We start from the raw sequence: 20,052 nt of genomic DNA, 5'->3' as shown, positions 1-20,052 counted from the left end.
ATAATGACTTTTGTGGTACTCTAGGTAGCTTTCAAAGTCATTAAGAAATCACCCAGATGTCAGGTGTGGCTGTATGGGTTTTGACAGAAGTGGATATTCAGGAGACAGAAGCAGTCTAAAGGCTTACTCACACCAGAAAGCGAAATTAATCTGTGCATGCACACAAAATATGTGGTGCTAGAGGTTAGGTAACATTTCATTTCATTCAATTAAGAGTTCAGCTGAAGTTGAAAATCTTTCCAGGCGACCAAGCTTACTTAACTGTTGGTTTACAATGTTGTTGCGGTACAGTAAGTTCACACAGTTTATCCAAGAGATGTAAACCTTTCCTTTTTTACAGAGCATTTTATACTCCAACAGAGGAGGTTAAATAAAAGTGGTACAGTGCAACCTTGCTAATGATTTATGACAGCTTTCTCCAATTGGGACTCTTCAGTTCTGAATCCTTCAAAGGTCAGCACTGTAAAAACAGCTTGCTTTTAGTCAACAGTTCAAACATGCGGGTCAAAGTTGAACTCAATTTGAAAAATTTTAGTGGATTTACTTCACCACCATGAGTGTAATCCACTAAACTCGGCAATTCCATTAGAATTAATTTATCTTGCTTCAAAATGTTGTCATTTTAAAAGCCGGGTGGACCAGGCCTTAATGAAAGATACTGTTAAATCTTGGGAAATATAGGACATAGTGTTGGAGATTGATCTGGGACTAAAAGTCTGGAAATCTCGACCTCCAATAATTGGATTTTGATCATTCTACTTTTATAATTGTGTGTCTCGTCTGAATGACTTTCAACTTTCTGAAAACGCTGTGTTAAATCACTGGAGTATCCCTTTAAGTAGGCCTACCACGCACACACACACACACATACACACACACACACACACACACACACACACACACAAACACACACACACACACACACACATTAATAGATATTATATAGATTCATTATATAGATTTACGTGTCCTTGAGACTTATCCTAACATTAATCATAACCACCACTTGCATAACCCTAACCTTAACCTAACCCTAACCTTCACCTAACCACACACACACACACAAAATATTTGGCACACAAGTTTAAGTTTATTTATCTAAAATGCCGTTTGGCATTTACCAGTAGCTATCACTACAAAGCAGGCTACTGAATTCCACAAACACCATTATAATGATGATTATGTTATATGACTTTGAGGAAGGTGATGATGCAGGCTGGGAAATATGTAGCTGGATATTTAAGCGCTTCCTTCTTTGAATTCTTGTCACGCACACGCACCTTTCCAAGTCCCTCTTCTAACGAACCACACGGGTAATTAACACACAGGTTAAAAAAAAAAAAAAAAAAAAAAAAAAAAAAAAACCACAAACTGCATATTTAACATTCCGGGTTTATCAAAAACTTCTTCGTGACAACAATCACACGAACTGAGGAGATGTTGTCAGTGCCAAGATAATACACACAAAGATTTATAGCCTGCTTTCTGTAAACAAGTTTGTGACCAAGCGTGTTATTGACAAAAGAAGGTGCCAAGAACAGATGTCTTACATGAATCGTATCTTAGATGAATGTAGAATGGCTATTATATCAGATAAGGTAAAATAAGGTGACTATTTTTTGCTTAGGCTACTCTACAAATAACTGTGTCTTTGTTGCGATACACGTTCATCCAAAACACACGTACATTGCTGGTATTAAACCATCGCCTGCCATAATCTCCTCACAGATGCGCACATGCAATCCGATTGAATCACGCATCGTCACGGCCGCTGTGGGGCGCAGCTCCGTCACCACACACTGAAAACAAGTGAGTGGTGGAGGAGCGCAGACCGTCTCCGTCTCCGCAGTCTCCTTCTCATCCTGAACGTCTACTGGCTGACTGACTGCCAGATCACCGCACTGACCAAACTAACTAAGTGTCCCAACTCACTGCATCGCTGACAGCATTGGCTGCTTTTCCATCAACACGGGGTAAGATGATACATTTTTTTTTAAATTGCAGGTTCTTATCAGGTGTATAGAGTGGCTGATGGATTTACAGTAATAGTAAGATGAGAGCAGACAACATAGCTACTCCTGCACGGGACATCGTCTTATTTTGCACCCCTCTCTGTGCCTTCAGCCTTAATCAGCTGCATTTGAAATACAGCAGAGCACAACTGCATGATGTTAACCTGCATGACATCTTACTTTTCTTATATAACTGAAAGGGTTGCCTAAGGTTAAGTGTGTGTGTGATTTATTTTTGCATTCTCCTGCAGCTGTCATCATCTGTGCTCTTCTGCATTGCCCCATTTATGTGTGTGTGTGTGTGTGTGTGTGTGTGTGTTTGTGTGTGTGTTCTGTGCTTGAATCCAATGAGGGAGTCTTTGTCTGTGCTCATACATGTGTGTGTTTATGTGTTTGCCTACATTCTTGTGTTTGTATGCTGCAGCACATGCTTGTTATTGAGTGTGTGTGCAACCTATATGTGTGCGTTTTTTGCGCGCGTGTGTGTGTGGCACCACCTGTCTGACTTTGTCCTTCCCTCCTGGCCTCATTCCAGAGCAAAACAGCATGTGAATGGCGACAGAAAGCAGCAGAGTTGTGACAGAGGAGCAGGAGGAGCTCCCAGCCTCAGGAGCCGTCACTCACGCACACCACACACACACCCGGAGTCAGAGCCACATCCAGTTTCCCCCTCTGACACACAGCACGCAGTGGCAGGCTCCTCGCACTCTCGCTCATACCAGGAGTCACAGTCACACTCACTTCAACACTCCCTCACACACACAGTCGCATAAGTACGGCTGTCGCCTCACTCACAGTCTCTCAGCCATGGCCAAGGGAGAGAAGGGAGCGCAGGGCTCAGCGGGGAAGCTCATCAAGCCTACAGACCCGCTGTTCACCAAAACACCTCACCAGGTAAGATCATCTGTTGTTAGTGCTTCTTTTGTGTTGTATTACAGGTTGTTATCACATGTAGCATAATGGAATTGTTGTAAATCATGACTATTGTTCATGTCTTAGATGTATTAAGACACTTAAGTGACTGAAATTGTCAAACTTATCTGATGTGTGTGTGTGTGTGTGTGTGTGTGTGTGTGTGTGTGTGTGTGTGTGTGTGTGTGTGTGTGTGTGTGTGTGTGTGTGTGTGTGTGTGTGTGTGTGTGTGTACCTTTGTTTGGCTGTGAGTGACTTCACATGATTGGATGGAAGAAGGAGGAGAAGATGGAAAGTGTGATCTCTTTAGTCGCTTATCTGTTTTTGATTACTCAGCTCCATTGTTTTCCTGTGAACTGTAATCCCCCTGATATTGGATTCAATGCCTGGAAGTTGATTGTGTTGACAAGAAAGGTCAGTCTCACTGACAGGAATGACCCTTGCTTGATGAAAAGTCAGGATTTCTTTGTAAGGAAGACGTTCGTGATGTAGACAGTTATAATCAAAGCCATTATAGGAAGCAAGACAATGGATGCATGTTAGAGAGGGGTAATTTCACTCACCTTTGGTAAACGCCAAAATATTGAGTCGACTTTCCTGTGATTGTTTTATGTTGTTTATGAGAAATGATCGCTGTTTGAGTTGGAAGTGTGAAGGAAGCTCGTGTGAGAGTGTGTTTGGCCTGTCGGTGGAAATTTGGCTTCAAAAAGAAAAAGAAAAAAGAAATGTCATTTAGAAAAAGAGTAGCACACAATCAAGATTAAGAAGTGCGAAGTAAGAGAAGATGTCCAGATTGATGCTTCTCATTAACACAGGTTGTTAAATCAAGGCAAAACCAAACCTTTACATAGATACCAATATTGTCCCTTGGTCGATACCTTATATGTAGACAGTATTACAAATGCTTTTGTAATGCAATACCAGGACAATTAGTCACTAATTTTCTGTTTTGTTATATTTAATCAAGGTGCCCACAAAGTAGCATCACGCCACATGATCTAACCAGTTCTGCAACATTTCCACTAAACCTCTGTGTCATTTGCTGTGTTCTTTGTTTCACTCTGACTCTATTGACTTGGATTTGACACCTGAGATGAAGATTTCGGTACAAACAAAACATTACAAAGCAGGTTTCCCCAAAGATAGCAAAACATTCCTGACGTGAGCTCATCTAAAATATGCATCACTATTACAGTTAACTGACCTGAGGCTGAATAATTTCATAAAACACGTCCATTTAATGTATGATAATAAGTCAATCTATTTTTGTTTAGACACGCTGACAAATGATGAAGTCAGATTTGCTCTGCAGTTACTTTTTTCTCAGTTTGAAGAGTCTGTTTTTATTTTTCTCTGAGACCTCACAGCTGTAACTGCTCCTGTTGGAGCTTCTTGCATATCAGAAGAGGTACAAAGTAGGGACTAAAGTGGATAGGCAACTATGACTTAACACACAATAAGGGGCCATTATGCAAATGTTTCCTACACTACAATTAAGAAAGGTTAAACTCTCCTAATGTGCTAATCATCTTCTTTAAAATTGAATTGGATGAGTAAAGTGAACTAAAAATGGACAGTGGTTTAAAAATGAAAAACTGAAATAGGTATTTAAACTTAAAACTTTAATATTTACATTCAGCATAAAAAGATGAGTTTATTCCATTAAATTTCTATATTGTGTTTTACAGTGTAGATACATAGCATTTCATTGTTCTCTGATAGACTTGTAACATGAACTTAATTTTTATGTTTCACGTGTAAGATGTGTCCTATAAGGATATATGAGTGGGACATATGATACAAGTTTATTCCCCCTTTGTGAATGAGACTAAAATATAAAAGGAAGGATCTAAAGTCAGTAATGGGTAAACTGCCAGAGCAAATTCAACATGAGGAGCATCCCAGTCCATTACAAGAATACTTTAAACAGAGCGATGTCCTGCTGACAAGACCCATGCACACAGTGTTTCCTTTTATATTACTTTCATGTTTGTGTATTCACACACTTATTAGAAGAATGAGAAAAGTGATTCAGGCTATACATTCTTGACAGCAGTCCATCTCTACGTTTTGGACCGATTCCCTGGGAGTTTAGCCAGTGTCAACAGTAGCCTGTTGACACGGGACATTTATGGGCTGGCTGCCATCACTGACATAATCAACCTTTCCTTTCGTACTCATAATCTATAATCTGAATTGACAACGCAAAGCTACTGTTGTTGACTTCTATGACTTGAATATGTGTTGTGACCCCGATACCCAGAATTGTCAGAAAATCCCTCACCAAATACACATTTAAACAGCTTTATGGATCTGTTTTACCAGCTTAACTTTGTGCGTGTAAACATTCAGTGTACACATTTCTGGAGGATATAGCTCAGCTGGATGAGGACTTTTCTTTCATTGCCGCTCCTCCTTTCTTTGCTCAAGAATTATCCTCAATCCTGATTTAAATTACTTGCTGTGCAGTTCAGACATTTTAAATTGTTTCCTCCTCAGTGTTAGGATTCATTAACTTTAGAGATTAGTCTTATCTGTCCTTGTCCTTTGCTTGTTGACAGTCTGAACTTTGCAGATGCTCCCTTTACTCTGCAGTGTTACTATATGGGTGTGTGTGTGTATGTCTTGTGTTGTGTGTATGTGGTTTTGTTTGTCCTTTAGGCAGAGCATCCACACAACAGTAGATGGGATATCCTGTTTATCCTCTTTGATGATAAGAACTCAGTAAGGAAAGATTGAGAGTTTGGAGGGAAAGAATGAGTTTTTAGATTAAGAGAATGAGAGCAGTTTTGGGTGTGCAGAGTATTTTTGCACATCATCAGTTAAGAAGCGTTCTCCAGACACCAAAGACTTTGATTTCCTCTCCAATTAGGGGTAATTGCAGTGAGAGTGGAAGAAGAGAGAGTTTTGAAGTTGGAACCGCTGCGCAGCCTTTACTTACCTCTGACCCGCTTGTCTTGCGATTGAATAATTACACACCTCCCTCCTGGTAATTGTCGTTCTCGAACCCCTCGACGTTTTGATGGAGCGAAAAAAGGAGGAAGAGAAAACGTGAGCCGGATAATAACAGTGTGTCGGTTGGGACTGTGGTTCCTTTGGTGATTTCCTTCTTTCATAAAGCCCTGAGGGGAGTAGCTGTGGGCCAAGACCCAGCCGCTGGATGTGGAGTGACACTGTTTTGTGTGTGAGTGTTTCTCTGTCTGTCTGTCTGTCTGTCTGTCTGTCTGTCTGTCTGTCTGTCTGTCTGTCTGTCTGTCTGTCTGTCTGTCTGTCTGTCTGTCTGTCTGTCTGTCTGTCTGTCTGTCTGTCTGTGTGTGTGTGTGTCTGACACCAAAGGTTCTTATAGAAGCGGGAGCAGGCAAAGGTTGATATGTGTGCACAGCCTCTGAGACGGTCGTAAATATTGGGCTCCCTAGACTGTGGTGTCTTGTCTTATTCATGTGTGTAGATGAAAGCTTGCCCTTCCTGCTAAACACTCACACACGCAAGTTCACACTAAGCGCACACAGAGTCACATGCCTGATGGTTTAAGCAGAGCTAGGCGAGGGGAAACGGAGTCGCGGATGACTCTGTGGGTTCCTCAGGCTCCTCCATGTCCCTCAGTGTCTGCACAGATAGACCACAATACAAACAGCCAGCAGGAGGTCTCCTTCCGATCCTCTATTTTGCACAGACACACACATTCACTTCCACAGATTTTAAACATAAACATCTTTCTTATCTGCTAGAGTAATACGTGTTAGGAAAAAGAAGAGATGATGATTCAGATGTAGGAAACGTAAGGTTGTAGACAATGTGTGTGTGTTTTTGTAAAGGCAAATACTAATACTAGTCACCATGTACACATCCTACACATACATCACAGCAAACACAGATTGACGTAATAACACTGAGGCAGTAACTGCTTTTCTTTACGTTCCACTGAATCACTAAACCGTTGAGATTTAAAGATGAAGGATTGTTATTTTTGGAGCACCTGAAATAGAATTCCCTTTCAGGATTCAGATCATGAATGATAACAAGATTCACAGTTTGTGAGTCACAAGTCTGTTTTCATGGCCTAATTCATTTGAGAGCGACACACCTCTCACGCAAGTGTGTTTTGGAAGAAGTTTTGACTTTTGGGGGAGTTTGTGTTGTCTTTGTTACAATATTGAGCTTCCTTTATGAAAAGAAACTAAAGTGTTTGTTTATGGTTGATTATGTACAATGAAACTTCAAGTTTATCATGTTAACACTTAATATCCCACCATTACTAACTAATGAAGTGATACATTCCTTACATGTACTGCTGACTTCCTTTTCCCAGAATGAGTCTGATGAAATGTCCTCACCTTAAATGTCTGATTAACAATCATAGATATGTGACTTTTTTGCACCCTACCATTGAGCAGTCATCTGTTTTTGTCCACAGTTGCATAGCCATCTTATAGTTACTTATGCATACTGTATCTTAAAACTTTAATGAGAAGCAGTTAAAGTCAATGTGTTTCATGTCAGGAATCATTTTGCAGTGGTTGGCATCTTTTATTTCCCACATTTCCCATTCCTGCTTGAAATGAGAGTGGTCATCAGACTGCTTGCAGGGGGAGAAAAGGTGAGGCTCATTAGGAGCCTCACCTACAAGGACACCAAAATCTTAATTTAAGATTTTTTTTTTTCCTTCTCTGCTTCTTATCTCCACAGACAGACTTGAGCCACAAGTTGTCATTAAGCAGTAAGCTGTGTTTCGCCATCGGTGGTGCACCCAAGGAGGTGGCTGCCAGCGCCACAGCCTTCTTCCTGCAAATCTACCTGCTGGATGTCGCTCAGGTAATGTGTTTGAGGATGAGAATTAGAAAGAGCAAGAATGTGTGTGTGTGGCTCCTTTATATGAAGAAATAGGAATGTGAGTTCTTTGCCTGTGTTTTTAACTCCAGTCTGTCCCTGTTCTGCTCTGTAGATCAATGCCTTCCAGGCATCTATGGTGCTGTTCATTGGTAAAGCCTGGGGTGCAGTGACCGACCCTGTTGTTGGCTTCTTCATTACAAAGAGCAAATGGACCAAGATTGGCAGGCTCATGCCCTGGTGAGCTCCCTGCTTTCACTAAAGGAAACTCTTGTATTCATACATAATTCTTATTTTTCATCACATATTTCTGTATGTCTGAGATTTTCCTTATATTGTTTCTACACTTTTACATTGAGAATGTTTGTCACCTCGAAAATAGGCCCAGTTGGTTCATACATAATGAAACTGAAAATATTTCCATCCACTTCTTTACTGATAATATGATGAAATTGTCAGTAATGGGTATTTTGAAATGGTCATTCCCTTAATTATTTTCTAAAAATTCAAGAAATGACCAATAAGATATGAATATATACATTAGGACCACACAGAAAGAGGCAATCACTGAGCATTGTTAAAATGAACCCAGAAAAAGTAATTAATCATAGGCATGGCATTGCATTAGCCATTAGTCTTTTGACAATATTGACATTTTGCTTTGTTTTACTAAAATGTCACCTAAGAATGAAATTAAGTGTCCATTTATATATTTTGAGCTAATAACCTCGGACAAATGATGCTCTTTTCCTAAGAAAACACATGGTAAAGTGCTGCTGTTCACATCCATCTTATGATCGTGCAAGCTGCAATTTTACAAAGAATTATGAAACATATTTTGGTTAGCCCTCACTGTCTTAGACATAAACACAGTAGCTATATTATGCTAACATTTGTGCAAAATCTCAACAAAAACAAACCACATGCTCCAGTTTCAGTTGGTTGTTAAATAATTCTTTGGGCTCATGGGAGCATTGAACTGAAAAAGCAGTCAGTGCTTTTTAATTACATTGTTCCTGACGCTCCCTCTGATGAGCTATACATACTGTATGCTTAAAGGGTGTGGGCTGCTTGTGCCTTTTGATGCCACACAGCTATAAACAAGGAAGTCCACCGCATTCTTTCATAAATCATCTGCTAGCATGCTGCTTGGTGACATTTTATTGATTTTGTCTGACACCTCATTACACATTTGGACATCTTCCAGATTTCTTTTTGTCTGTTTGCAATTTGTCATTCAATGTCCCACGGCCTTCAAAAGCAAGTGCAATTTTCAATCTGTGACTCTATAACTGCGGATTATATGAAGCTTTTACCACAGTTTCCATAATTTACGATTACTACAGATGACTTTATAAGCGGCTCTGCGTGTGTGCGCAATATATGTCTTTTGAGCACACTGGCATGACACTTAATGTAATTACACAGCGCGTATCTAATGCCTACTGCATTATAAACCATAGATTACACACAAACTGACAGTGCTGGAGGGGGACCAAGTCCACTGTGGCCAGCCGACCGCGCTTGCTAGTAGACAGATGCTGAATGCTGTTAAATCAGCTTTGATTACCCCTGGGAAGCTGTAGGTGTATGTGTGTGTGTGTGTGTGTGTGTGTGTGTATGTATGTATTTGTGCTTGTGTATGTGACTGTGTCCATGTGAATACTTTGTCTGATGTATGTGGATATTTTGATATGTGTGTTCACTAGTATTTGTGATGAGATTGCAAGACACTCCCTCGTTTTTTACCCCCTTTGGAAAGTCCCCTCTGCCCATTCAGCAGGAAGTCCGTGTCCCTGCTGGCTGTCACATCAGTGGCCAGACATGAAGTGATTTGTATCTTTGAGTTCTTTAGGATGGAGTCATTTGGCCCAAAACTCCCCCCCTTGGGTGCTGCCCTGTTTATTATTTTGTGATTGTAGCTATCTACCATCCCAGTGAAAACTATTACCTTGAGAAAGCAGTTTTTCTCATATAATATTGTGTCAGTGAAGGTATATCAGTGGTGGATATAATAAAAATAGAGTAGAAATACAACAATGTAAAACAATGTAAGAGTAAAGACATATTAAAAGTGATTGTCCCCTTTAACGTTATTAAATTGCTCATAAATGCCTCAATGCGTGAGTAGCATTTTACTTTTACTGTGCAGCTAGTTTTAACTACTTTATATAAACAGTTCGATAGTTTAGTTTGGGGGTTCCCAGTCTATGTAGGCTTTGGGCCCCTTCCAAAGGATAACAGGATAAATCTGGGGGTTGGTGGGATGATTAATAGAAGAAACAAAGTTATACTGCACAGATTTTTCTTCATTATTTGGAATTGTTCTCTAATCTTTGCTTTTGTTTTATGGAAATATTGGATAATTGTAGCTCTTGGCCATGGAAAAGTGGACAGTTTAAATGAAACCATCTGAAAAGTTGAGAGGGGAAACCTCAATTTGGGGGCAATACTAACAACCCTTGAGACGAGGGGCCCCAGCTAGACGCTGCTCTTATGTAGGATGTCACAAACCAAAAAGGCTGGCAACCACTGTTTTAATCTTTAACAATAGTTTGTGTTTTAGAATGGTTTTTTTTTTTAAATGTTCAATCTTAACATGAAAGTAACGTGACTATAGCTCTCAAATAAATTAAGTGGGGTGAAAAGTACAATGTTTGCTGTGTAGTGGAGCAAAAGGATAACATAGTTCAAAAGTAGTTTAAAATTTAGGATATTTACATTAAACTCAAAATCAACCAAGAAAGCACACTCTCACCTCTTGTAAATCCCTTCTGTTCCCTTGCACACCATCTAATTAGCATGCTCTAAGTGTCCCAAACAAGTCAGAGAGCAGAGAATTTAAGTGCCAGCTTCTTATCAACCTTCTCCTTCTTAATTAAGACTGTGGAAAAGATTGGGACAGGTGTGAGTGTGTATTCATGTGCAACTGACGTGTGAGAAAGTGTGCAAGTGTTTTTGCTCGTATACCTTTGTTGCCTCTCCGAACACAGTCATCTTGCAGGAACATTCTAACTGTCCCATTCACCGGCCACAGGGCCCTTTCATTGCTCCCATGACCAACCGGTCAATACTGCAGCACCAGCGTTGTCAGCTGCCTTTGTTTAAGCAAACAATCAGGAGGAGAGTGAGGTGGCAGGGCTGGACGATGCTAGAAATGACTGTTCCCGGCCTCTCTCTACCTCTTTCTCCCACTTTCTCTGTTTGTTATTCCTGATGTTGAACAGGTCAGAGGTCAGAGCCCCTGTGAGCTTTTTCACAGTCACCTAAATTCCAACACTCCATTTTGCTACCTGTAGATGTGCTGGTATTACAGCATTTCCAGGCCTCAGACTAAGGTCAATGATAAGAACAATTTTCCTGCCCCTGGGTTCATGTTACTCACACGACAAGCAAACTCAATTTGCTCTTAAAAGGAATGATATAGGAGGGTGGATGACATATTGGTGTTTGTAGATGAGTCATACTGTTCATCATCCATCATCTGCCCTTTTTCTACTCATTTTGAAATGCACAGCTGTTCACTTTGACCATAATAATACATGCCAGTTATTTACTTATGAATTATACATGGCCCACATATCACTCCAAGTCCAGAGAAAGGCACAACGCAGCAGAAACGCTTCATGCTGCGCTTGCTTGAGTGTGTACTGCATATTCATGTGTTTGCGTGTGTGTGTGTGTGTGTGTGTGTGGGTGTGTGTGTGCTTAGATCTTTAAATGCTATGTGGGTTTGAAATATTTTGGTATTTCCTTGCTTGCCCATCCCATCCTAGGACAGATTCCTAACATACTTACAACAACATGATCATTTAGCTTAGCCGTGCTGTAATCTGCCAGAAATATGGCCTGATTTGAACACTGCTAGGAAAATTACTTAACACAACCACTGTCATCTCTAATCTGTCAGCTTCAAATGGTAATGATAACTGCTTTCAGTTTGCTTAGATGCACACCTCTTTGAAACAAGTTGACGTTTTTCAGGGCAAACTACATTTTGGAAAAAGTCTCACCTGACATATTTCTGTGTTCTTTAGGATGGTGGGTTGCACTCCATTTCTGGTGGTGTCCTACTTCTACCTCTGGTTCGTTCCTCCTTTCATCAACGGCAGGTTCATCTGGTATCTAGGCTTCTACTGCCTCTATCAAACACTCATCACTGTAAGTATGGATGGCTCTTTCAGAAGCAAATTTGATGTTTAAGAAAGTGTGCATGCCTTAAATAATTAGGCAGGACTTCACATGAAACACAAGAGAGACGTTAAGTGGGTAGCCGGAGATGAAAGCTCTGACTGAGGTCTGTGCAGCATCTAAAGATGACACATTACGTAACATATGAACCGAATGCAACAAACATTATGAATAACAACGTTTAAAGTGGATGCGATTACAGTCATCTCATGCAAGCCTCCGACAGTTCCTGGTGGGATTTACACTTTGATTTGTGACATGTGCAGCAGATTAGAGCCCAGAGCTCTTAGATAGCTCACCTCAAAGGGAAGTGTAGTTATTTAGGTTGCCTTTTGTTATTATGGCCCAAACTATTCATCTCTCCCTCTGTGCTCTGCTCTGCTCTGCTCTGGGGTAACCCATATAACATGTGCCACAGAGCATGTAGACCACTACAGCCACACTGTGGTGAGCTGTAATTGGCATGTCATTCTAACTACTTGATAAGTATATGGTCAGTCCTGCCAGGAACCTCCTGCTGGGTAAATGCTGGTTACCACTTTTAGCCTTGCTTCATTGTCTCTGGATGTGTGTGTTTGTGTGAAGTTAGCTGGGAAAAATCCAGCTGTTATCATTCAGATGGGTCAAAATCTGTAAACAGAGGTTAAAGTGCAGTATATCATCTGTTTACGTAATCAACTAATTCTGGGTCTCCATCAAATTTATGAGTTCTCACTTCCATCTGCACAGCGCAGTCAAGCAGTTTCAATTCTATAAATGTTTGCATCCAGTAAAGGCCCCATAAATGACATGCTGTATAGAACCAGTGGCTGAAAAAAAAAGAAGAAAATCCTTTCACGGCCGCGTTTATTTTTGTCGTGGCTATGCATGCTCCTTTGGCCGCAGTGCTGACTGAGCCCTTGTGTAAATTACAAAGTGAAGCAGGACTCGGTTTGCTCGTCTATTCTCTTAGAGAGGTGGTGAGGAAGGAGAAAACAGAGAGCTGAGGTTCACCAGCACGGAAACTGCAAACATTGCTTTTGATATATATACAGTATATATTTTGCATCTGCATTTTCACAGGAACATGCGGATAAAAGATTTCATGAGATATCTTGGGTGTTCCCATTTGATTGTCAGTCAAATGGTATATCTTAACACAACTAAGAGTCTACTGCCATGTTAGTGGCTGTGTGAGGCTTACGCATATACACACTATAACAATGCAAGTTTGCTTATGTAGAGCAGGTTGCACTACTGTTTTGACCAACTTAGTTTGTTACATGACCAAAAACACAGGTATTTGTTCATAAACCAAACTATAGGACAACTTGAAACTTTGACCTGATATTAGCACTAGAGGAAGTCAAAGGATCACCAAAGTCACTTGAATTCACCCTAAGGAGAAAATGAATGTCTAAATCAAATGATATGGCAATCCATCCAACAATTTTTGACATATTTCAATCTGTATGTAAGTGAACAATCAACAGATTGATATCCATAGAGGTGCAACAGTAGCAGTGTATATGTAAATCATTATCTCTATTACCTCATGAGACTTGTGTAACTGCTTGACGGCAGTAGTATTTATTTCTGTTTTAGCCGAGCCATGACTGTGTCTTTCTGCTTCATTTTAGTGCTTCCACGTGCCTTATTCTGCTCTCACCATGTTCCTGAGCACAGACCAGAAGGAAAGAGACTCAGCCACTGCCTACAGTAAGGTCTTTTAATATGCAAAAATCAGTTATTAATGCCTGCGATGCTGAATTCATCTTTATCATGTCTGTTCCGATTAAGGCAGCGTTATCTCCTTTGAATTGTGGTGACTAATAGTTGGATTTCGACTTGTACTGTTCTCAGGAATGACCATGGAGGTGTTAGGGACACTTGTGGGCGCCGCCATCCAGGGTCAGATTGTGGCAAGCGCCCACACTCTGAAGCACTGCCCGCCTCACAACATGTCTGCCGGTAACCTTGGCAACAGCAGCGGGACAGAGATCATCAAGAGCCTGGTGCGCTCCCAGGACTACCTGTCACACTCTGTAAGTGTCACTATGCCAAGCCAGGAACCCAGGTGCTCTCAAAGTAGGCCACAGAGTTGGATTGAAAATAACTTGGACTGTTTGTGCTCAAGGCGGTTTACTTTCGCTAAATATCCGAGGTTAAAAAAACAAAACGATGTTGAATAAAAAGGAGGATTGTTTGAAATTGGGTCCATATTTACAGACTACAGTCTACATGTTCTGACACCCAAATGGCTCCATGTTTTTAACCCGTATAACCCACTGGAATAAAAGGAGACCCTACTGTTTGATATCTGAACCCGACATCCTGAGCCAGCTCCCCTCTCAAGACCACAAAGAGGGTCCCTTCCCTCACATCAGACTCCAAAGTCTTGCCCCGCATTGAGGGGTCTCAAGTCACAGTCTGCAAGTCATTAGGCCTATTTATATCCCACCCAGAACATTTGAAGGCACCCCAGATTCAATATGTTGGAATTATTAGTCTTTTACTTCAAGGCAGCTGCAGCTTAACTTGAAGTTGGAGGAAAAGGAACATGATAGGACACATTCATGTCCACATTTCAGTTCGCAGAGCTGTGAATAAACATGAGTGCTGCTGTGAATCCGTCATGGGACTTTTCCCAAAGATGAAACAAGCCAAAATCAAAACTGTCCCATATTGGATTTTGGTTGCACCGCAGCTATTTGGGGTTCAAATGGTCCTTTTCCAATGGATTTTGGTTGAACCCTACCAGGGCAACCTAGTCACCACGCCAAACCCTCTGCAGCCACCCGCTAAATTCCTCTGTGGTCACTGGTGAGGGTGGCACACCGTCTGGGCAAACTCAGTCTGCCCTCGGAAACAGGGAGTGTTTGATGTGCATAAATAATAATGAACCGCTGGGCTGAGCTACATGGAAAAATAGCAAACAAACAGAGGTTGTTTAAGGCAGAGCAGTTCCTGTCGGGGTACGGCATTAAATGGTCGAGGTTGTATTTTGGGATACAGATCTACTTGAGGTTTCTTCCTGTTTATGCTTGTATTTGTACAGTGAAATTTGCGTGACGTATTTTGCCGTTTAAAAGGAAAACAACACAGGAAGTCACACGCACTAAATCATACACTAATTATAAAGAACTCAACAGAACAAGATGAATGTATTCATCATTAAGAAATTAACAATGACTATATTGTGGCATTTTGTTTCCAGAATGGATGTATAGCATTTGGAAATGAAGGCACTTGCATTTTTTAGGCGCATTATGAATTAAAGATTATAGAAGGGCTCAGAATAGACTGGATTGTGCCGCCTGTGTAAGAAGAGATGGATTGATGTAGGCTACATGTTTGTTCTTTTTCTCTGCAGAAGGAGGTGTACATGATAGCTGCGGGTGTTATAGGCGGAGTGTTCCTCGTCTGCACTTTGGTGATGTTCCTGGGAGTCAAAGAGAGAGAGGGTGAGACTTATTTTGTTCTTTTTGAGTGTGTGAAGAATGGTGCCAAATTTTTTTTAAATTATTTGTTAATCGTTTAATCTTCTGGTGATGGACAATGATTGAAGTTATTTCTTTAAAAAAAATAGCAAATATTGCAGCTTCTCAAAGGTGATATCTTTGGGTTTTGGACTAAATCTACAGATAAATCAATTATAACATTACTTGCAGCATTTAGTGAACTATTCCACATTTGGGAACACATTTAGGATTTAAATCAGTTTGTTTGAGGACATGTGATGCCCCTCATTCTCCCAATGTTTCTTCCTGTCAATTTCATCTGCTAGCTATCAATTAAAAACAAAAATACTAAAAGTCATCTTAAATGTACTGAACTTGAGGTTAGTACAACCAGAAGTGTTTTCTCGTTAGGTGGGTAAGATCGGTGTACGTGGCTCTCTGCATTTTCTTTCCAACTTTATTTTTTATTGATATTATTATTGATACATGTGTACGAACAGGGGCTTTAGTGGATCTTACAAGCAAATCCTTTGAGTATTTTACATCTTGTTCATATTGGTGTCTGAAGTTAAAGGTCAGTTTCTCCATGCAGCCCCTTTTAATTAACAAATGCAGTCCAATATTTCATAATGAATTGTTCATATTGGAGCTTCTGCCTGCAGCCATTTCCATTTGATGGCTTTCTTGCAAGGAGACAAATGTACTTTAAGGAGATATTCATTCTGTGTTGTAAGTTTATTTTAAATTTTGCACACATATAATGTGACAGAAGAGAAACTTCTAAGTCTAACATTTTCAGGAACTCTTTTGCAATCTACAGTCAAAATAAAACCTTGAAGAAAGCCCTTAATATGCATTATTTCTGGGATGGTAAGAGTATAAATCCCTTGCATCTTTTCCCACACAAGAGTGTGTCATTGAAATACTATTTGGTTGTGTACCAGTGTAAGTTCTCAATCCCTCTTTATTACACTATAAATGACGACAAACAGCATCTACTGCAATGCAGTGGCAGTTCCAGGATTGCCAGTGAGCAAATCCATCACCTCTTACTTACTGCGTGTTATTTGATATGCTGCACACTTATATTCTTATTCCACATGTAACTCTTCTAGATCCATATACCCCAAGGACAGAGAAGCAGATCCCCTTCCATCACGGCTTCATCCTGGTGATGAGACATGGGCCGTACCTCACTCTGACTGCTGCGTTCCTGTTCATTACTGTTGCCATTCAGGTAAATGCAAATTTATTTATAATGCACTTCTTAGGCATGACCCTCCGGACCCTCAATGTTACAGTAAATGGAGCCTGAAAATGCAGCAGTTGCTGCCGCTCAATATTGATTTGATCAGTGCAGAAGAGCACTTACTGAAAGCTCATGGTTTAAAGCATGTTTTAAATCTGAGGACTCTTGATAGTGATACCAGCACAGCACTGTCTCGCTATGTGTCTCTTGTAGGCCTTTGCTTCTGTTTTGACACATTGGGTTTAGACTGTTTAAATTATTGCAGACTTTCCAACTTTTGCATGGGATCTATTTCTGTATATTTTCGCCATCTCATCGCGGAGGTGTCAGCTGTCATCCATGTGAGCCCGGGGTGGGAATAAATCTCTGTGAATCACCGTCAGCAGCTTCTCCAGTCGCTTCCTTTGGCACTCAACACAGCAACTGAGTGCCCGGTGACGGTGCTGAATAGACAAGATAGTTCTGAATATCTGAATGTTTGATCTCTATTTCTGCAGCTGGTACAGAGCAACTTTGTTCTCTTCTGCACTTACGCCGCTGACCTGAGGGATCATTTCCAGAATATTGTGCTGACCATCCTGGTGAGTCCTGCTATTATCACTGATTCACCTCACAAGCACCCTGAAATGTCTAAAAAGATGTATTAAATGAAGTAGTATGTAACTTAAACAAGGCAAAATGCATTTGTTCTATTCAGTCATTATCTAACTCATTTTAAAAATATCTCATTTTAAAAAAGGAAACTTGCCCCCAATTTACTGACTCACGGCACATTTGCACACTGAACCACATTCAAAACAATTCTCTTCACTGGTGCGTCACACATCTATTGCTTGCCCATGTTTATCCAGGTTTCTGCAGTGATAAGCATCCCACTTTGGCAATGGTTCCTACAGAGGTTTGGGAAGAAGACGGCAGCTTTTTGTGGTATCACAGTGAGTAGACTGTTTTTATTTGGTTTGCCAGAGTAGCTTTGAGCACTGATTGTTACGCTTTGATGTGTGTGCCATCTTGTGGATGAATTTGGAAATGTGGCATCCTTGAAACCCACAGAAACGCTTGAAAAATGCAAGTTGTTGAAGACTTAAGATCTTGGCACACTCCATGCCTCTGAAAAGAAAAAAAAGTACATCAGATGAATAAAGAATATGAAGTGAATGTCTTACCACTCTTTATCTCTATCTAGTGGATCATGCCCTTCACCATGATGCTGGTGTTCATCCCTAATGTGGTGGTGGCCTATGTTGTAGCTGTTTCCTCTGGACTCAGTGTGGCCGCCTCACTCCTGCTACCATGGTAAGACCCTTCAGAGCACATGATATCACACTACACTCATCCACAAATCTTTTATTGATGTGATTTAAATATTTGAGCCAAACTGGCAGCCAACAACACAACCCTGAAAGTGAAAACATCTGTCACGATATCAGATGAATCCTGAGTTTCCCCTTCTTCTGGTTGCTCTAGTTTTCTGTCACAGCTTAAAAACAGGCAAGTTTGGTAAACGTTCTATGTTGCCCGCTGGTAAAGCGGATCCTAACCACTGACCACGCCATGGCAACCAAAAGAAAACAGAATATGTGCACTTCCTCCTCCAATGTAAACACATTCAATGAAGGAACATTTACTTTAACAGGTTTAACTCTAATTTCAGACTTCAAAGAGCTTAATGACCTCTCAAAATTAAAAATACTCCTAGGTGAAGGAGACGCACACACACACACACACACACACATAAATACACACATATAATAAAATATTAATATAATTTATGCATCTTAATGTCGTGACAGTGTTTACATTATTGTTTAGTCGCACATGTAAATATATTACAGTTCACTTTGCAGCCTTGAGATATTCAAAATTCACGAAACCTTTAGTGTCAGTTATGTAAATGTCTGTGAGGCGACACTGCTTCTTGTACTAGTAATTTGGTTTGATGCAAATTGTCAAAATCAAACTAACAGGCTTTTAGTGGTGACTCCATGCCTTGAAGGCTCTGTGCTTTGTGTAACTCCTGTCCATTTGCCCGAGTCACGTCACGGTCATGGAAGTGATGTCATTTTTATGATTTAGAGGCAGTGTCTGCCCTTACAGCTCATTATCTAATCATGTTATTAGCCCTGTAATTTTAGCCCACCAGTTTATCATAGTGCTATAAGTAGACCTCATATTATCAGTGGCTGGTTGTGTAAGATGATTAAAAGGAGAGCGTGAGGGAGGTCGTACGCACACATTAGCTTAAAATTTTACCATGTCTTAGGAGTGATGATCATTAAATTAAAGGCAAAGGACACATGCTCTCAAAATCCTGCAGAAAAAAAACAACAGAATACCACAGATTGGTATCCAGAGGTGCCGTCACTCAACTCTGTATCGTGTGTGTTCAATTCAGGTCTATGCTGCCAGATGTGGTGGATGATTTCAGACTGGCCAACCCCTACTCTAAAGGCCATGAAGCCATCTTCTACTCATTCTACGTGTTCTTCACCAAGTTTGCTGCAGGCATTTCCCTGGGAGTGTCCACCCTGTGTCTGGAGTAAGTTTGCCTCGCTATCACGCATACACACCTAATTTACACACTGTATGCTGTTTTATATTAGCCTTTAAGTGACACTTTGCAAAAAATGCATTAACCCCCAGCCCTGATGTATAATTCATCACGTGAAAGGTGTCGAGTATGCACCTTTGCACTGTTGCAGCAGTTGGTTGTCGATTTTCTATAGCCTGTGTTTAAATGGGATCTCTGCATGTGTGTGTGTGTGTGTGTGTAGGTTTGCAGGGTATAACACTGGTGCCTGCAAGCAGCCTGCTGCTGTTGTGTACACTCTGAAGCTGCTGATCGGTGCCGCCCCAGTGGCCTTCATTGTTACAGGGTTAATGATCCTACTCCTCTATCCTATCAGTGAAGACATTCGGCTCAGGAATAAACTCTGCCTGGAGGAGCTACGGTGAGTTGAAATCATAAATGTTCACTATGAGAAAAAACACCTGAACCTCTCAACTATTAATTGCATTTTTTACATTTTAACATATTAGAGAAATGTTAGCACTGCTTCTCTAGTATTCTCTCAGACTCTTATTATGCCAATAATGGTGTAATTTGCATTTGATTTACAATTAATGTAGCTTATTATCAATATCGATGTCTCCCACAGGAAACAAAGCATCAGCTCCAAAACGATGGAAGATTTGAGTAACGTGTGACCTGGATCTTGAATGAAGTGAATTCACAAAGCCACGTATTCCAGCCATGCAGCTGGAAGGTTGTTCATTAGTGTATATTACACTGAGAAATAGTAGAATTGTTTAACTGTAAACATTATTGTTTCATCTTCACATGAACATGTACTGTATAGTTATCTTCGATATATGAATATATATTACCTAATTTATATAAATGAATGTATATCCTTATTTG

At 40.5% G+C, this 20,052-nt stretch overlaps 1 protein-coding gene across 1 annotated transcript; it reads left to right on the top strand.

The window, feature by feature from the left end:
* The first annotated feature begins 2,564 nt into the window (after positions 1 to 2,564).
* mfsd2b (MFSD2 lysolipid transporter B, sphingolipid) lies at positions 2,565 to 20,002 on the top strand. Its single transcript, XM_062437346.1, has 14 exons — positions 2,565 to 2,906; positions 7,611 to 7,736; positions 7,867 to 7,991; positions 11,789 to 11,912; positions 13,562 to 13,640; positions 13,785 to 13,966; positions 15,295 to 15,385; positions 16,498 to 16,619; positions 17,129 to 17,212; positions 17,483 to 17,566; positions 17,818 to 17,927; positions 19,027 to 19,170; positions 19,406 to 19,582; positions 19,790 to 20,002. Exons 1-14 carry the CDS (start codon positions 2,565 to 2,567, stop codon positions 19,836 to 19,838), a joined length of 1,839 nt encoding a protein of 612 aa, XP_062293330.1. The 3' UTR covers positions 19,839 to 20,002.
* Positions 20,003 to 20,052: the final 50 nt, after the last annotated feature.

The sequence above is a fragment of the Scomber scombrus genome, chromosome 17, assembly GCF_963691925.1.
Source record: "Scomber scombrus chromosome 17, fScoSco1.1, whole genome shotgun sequence".
Taxonomy (NCBI): Eukaryota; Metazoa; Chordata; class Actinopteri; order Scombriformes; family Scombridae; genus Scomber; species Scomber scombrus.
This window is presented reverse-complemented; position numbering and strand designations above follow the sequence as displayed.

What these genes read in the sequence shown, in the direction of transcription:
- mfsd2b (XM_062437346.1), top strand. Translation starts at nt 2,565, where the DNA reads ATGGCGACAGAAAGCAGCAGAGTTGTGACAGAGGAGCAGGAGGAGCTC. An exon ending in AGACTCAGCCACTGCCTACA is followed by an intron (nt 13,641 to 13,784) that starts GTAAGGTCTTTT and finishes TACTGTTCTCAG; the next exon opens with GAATGACCATGGAGGTGTTA. An exon ending in GGGAGTCAAAGAGAGAGAGG is followed by an intron (nt 15,386 to 16,497) that starts GTGAGACTTATT and finishes TAACTCTTCTAG; the next exon opens with ATCCATATACCCCAAGGACA.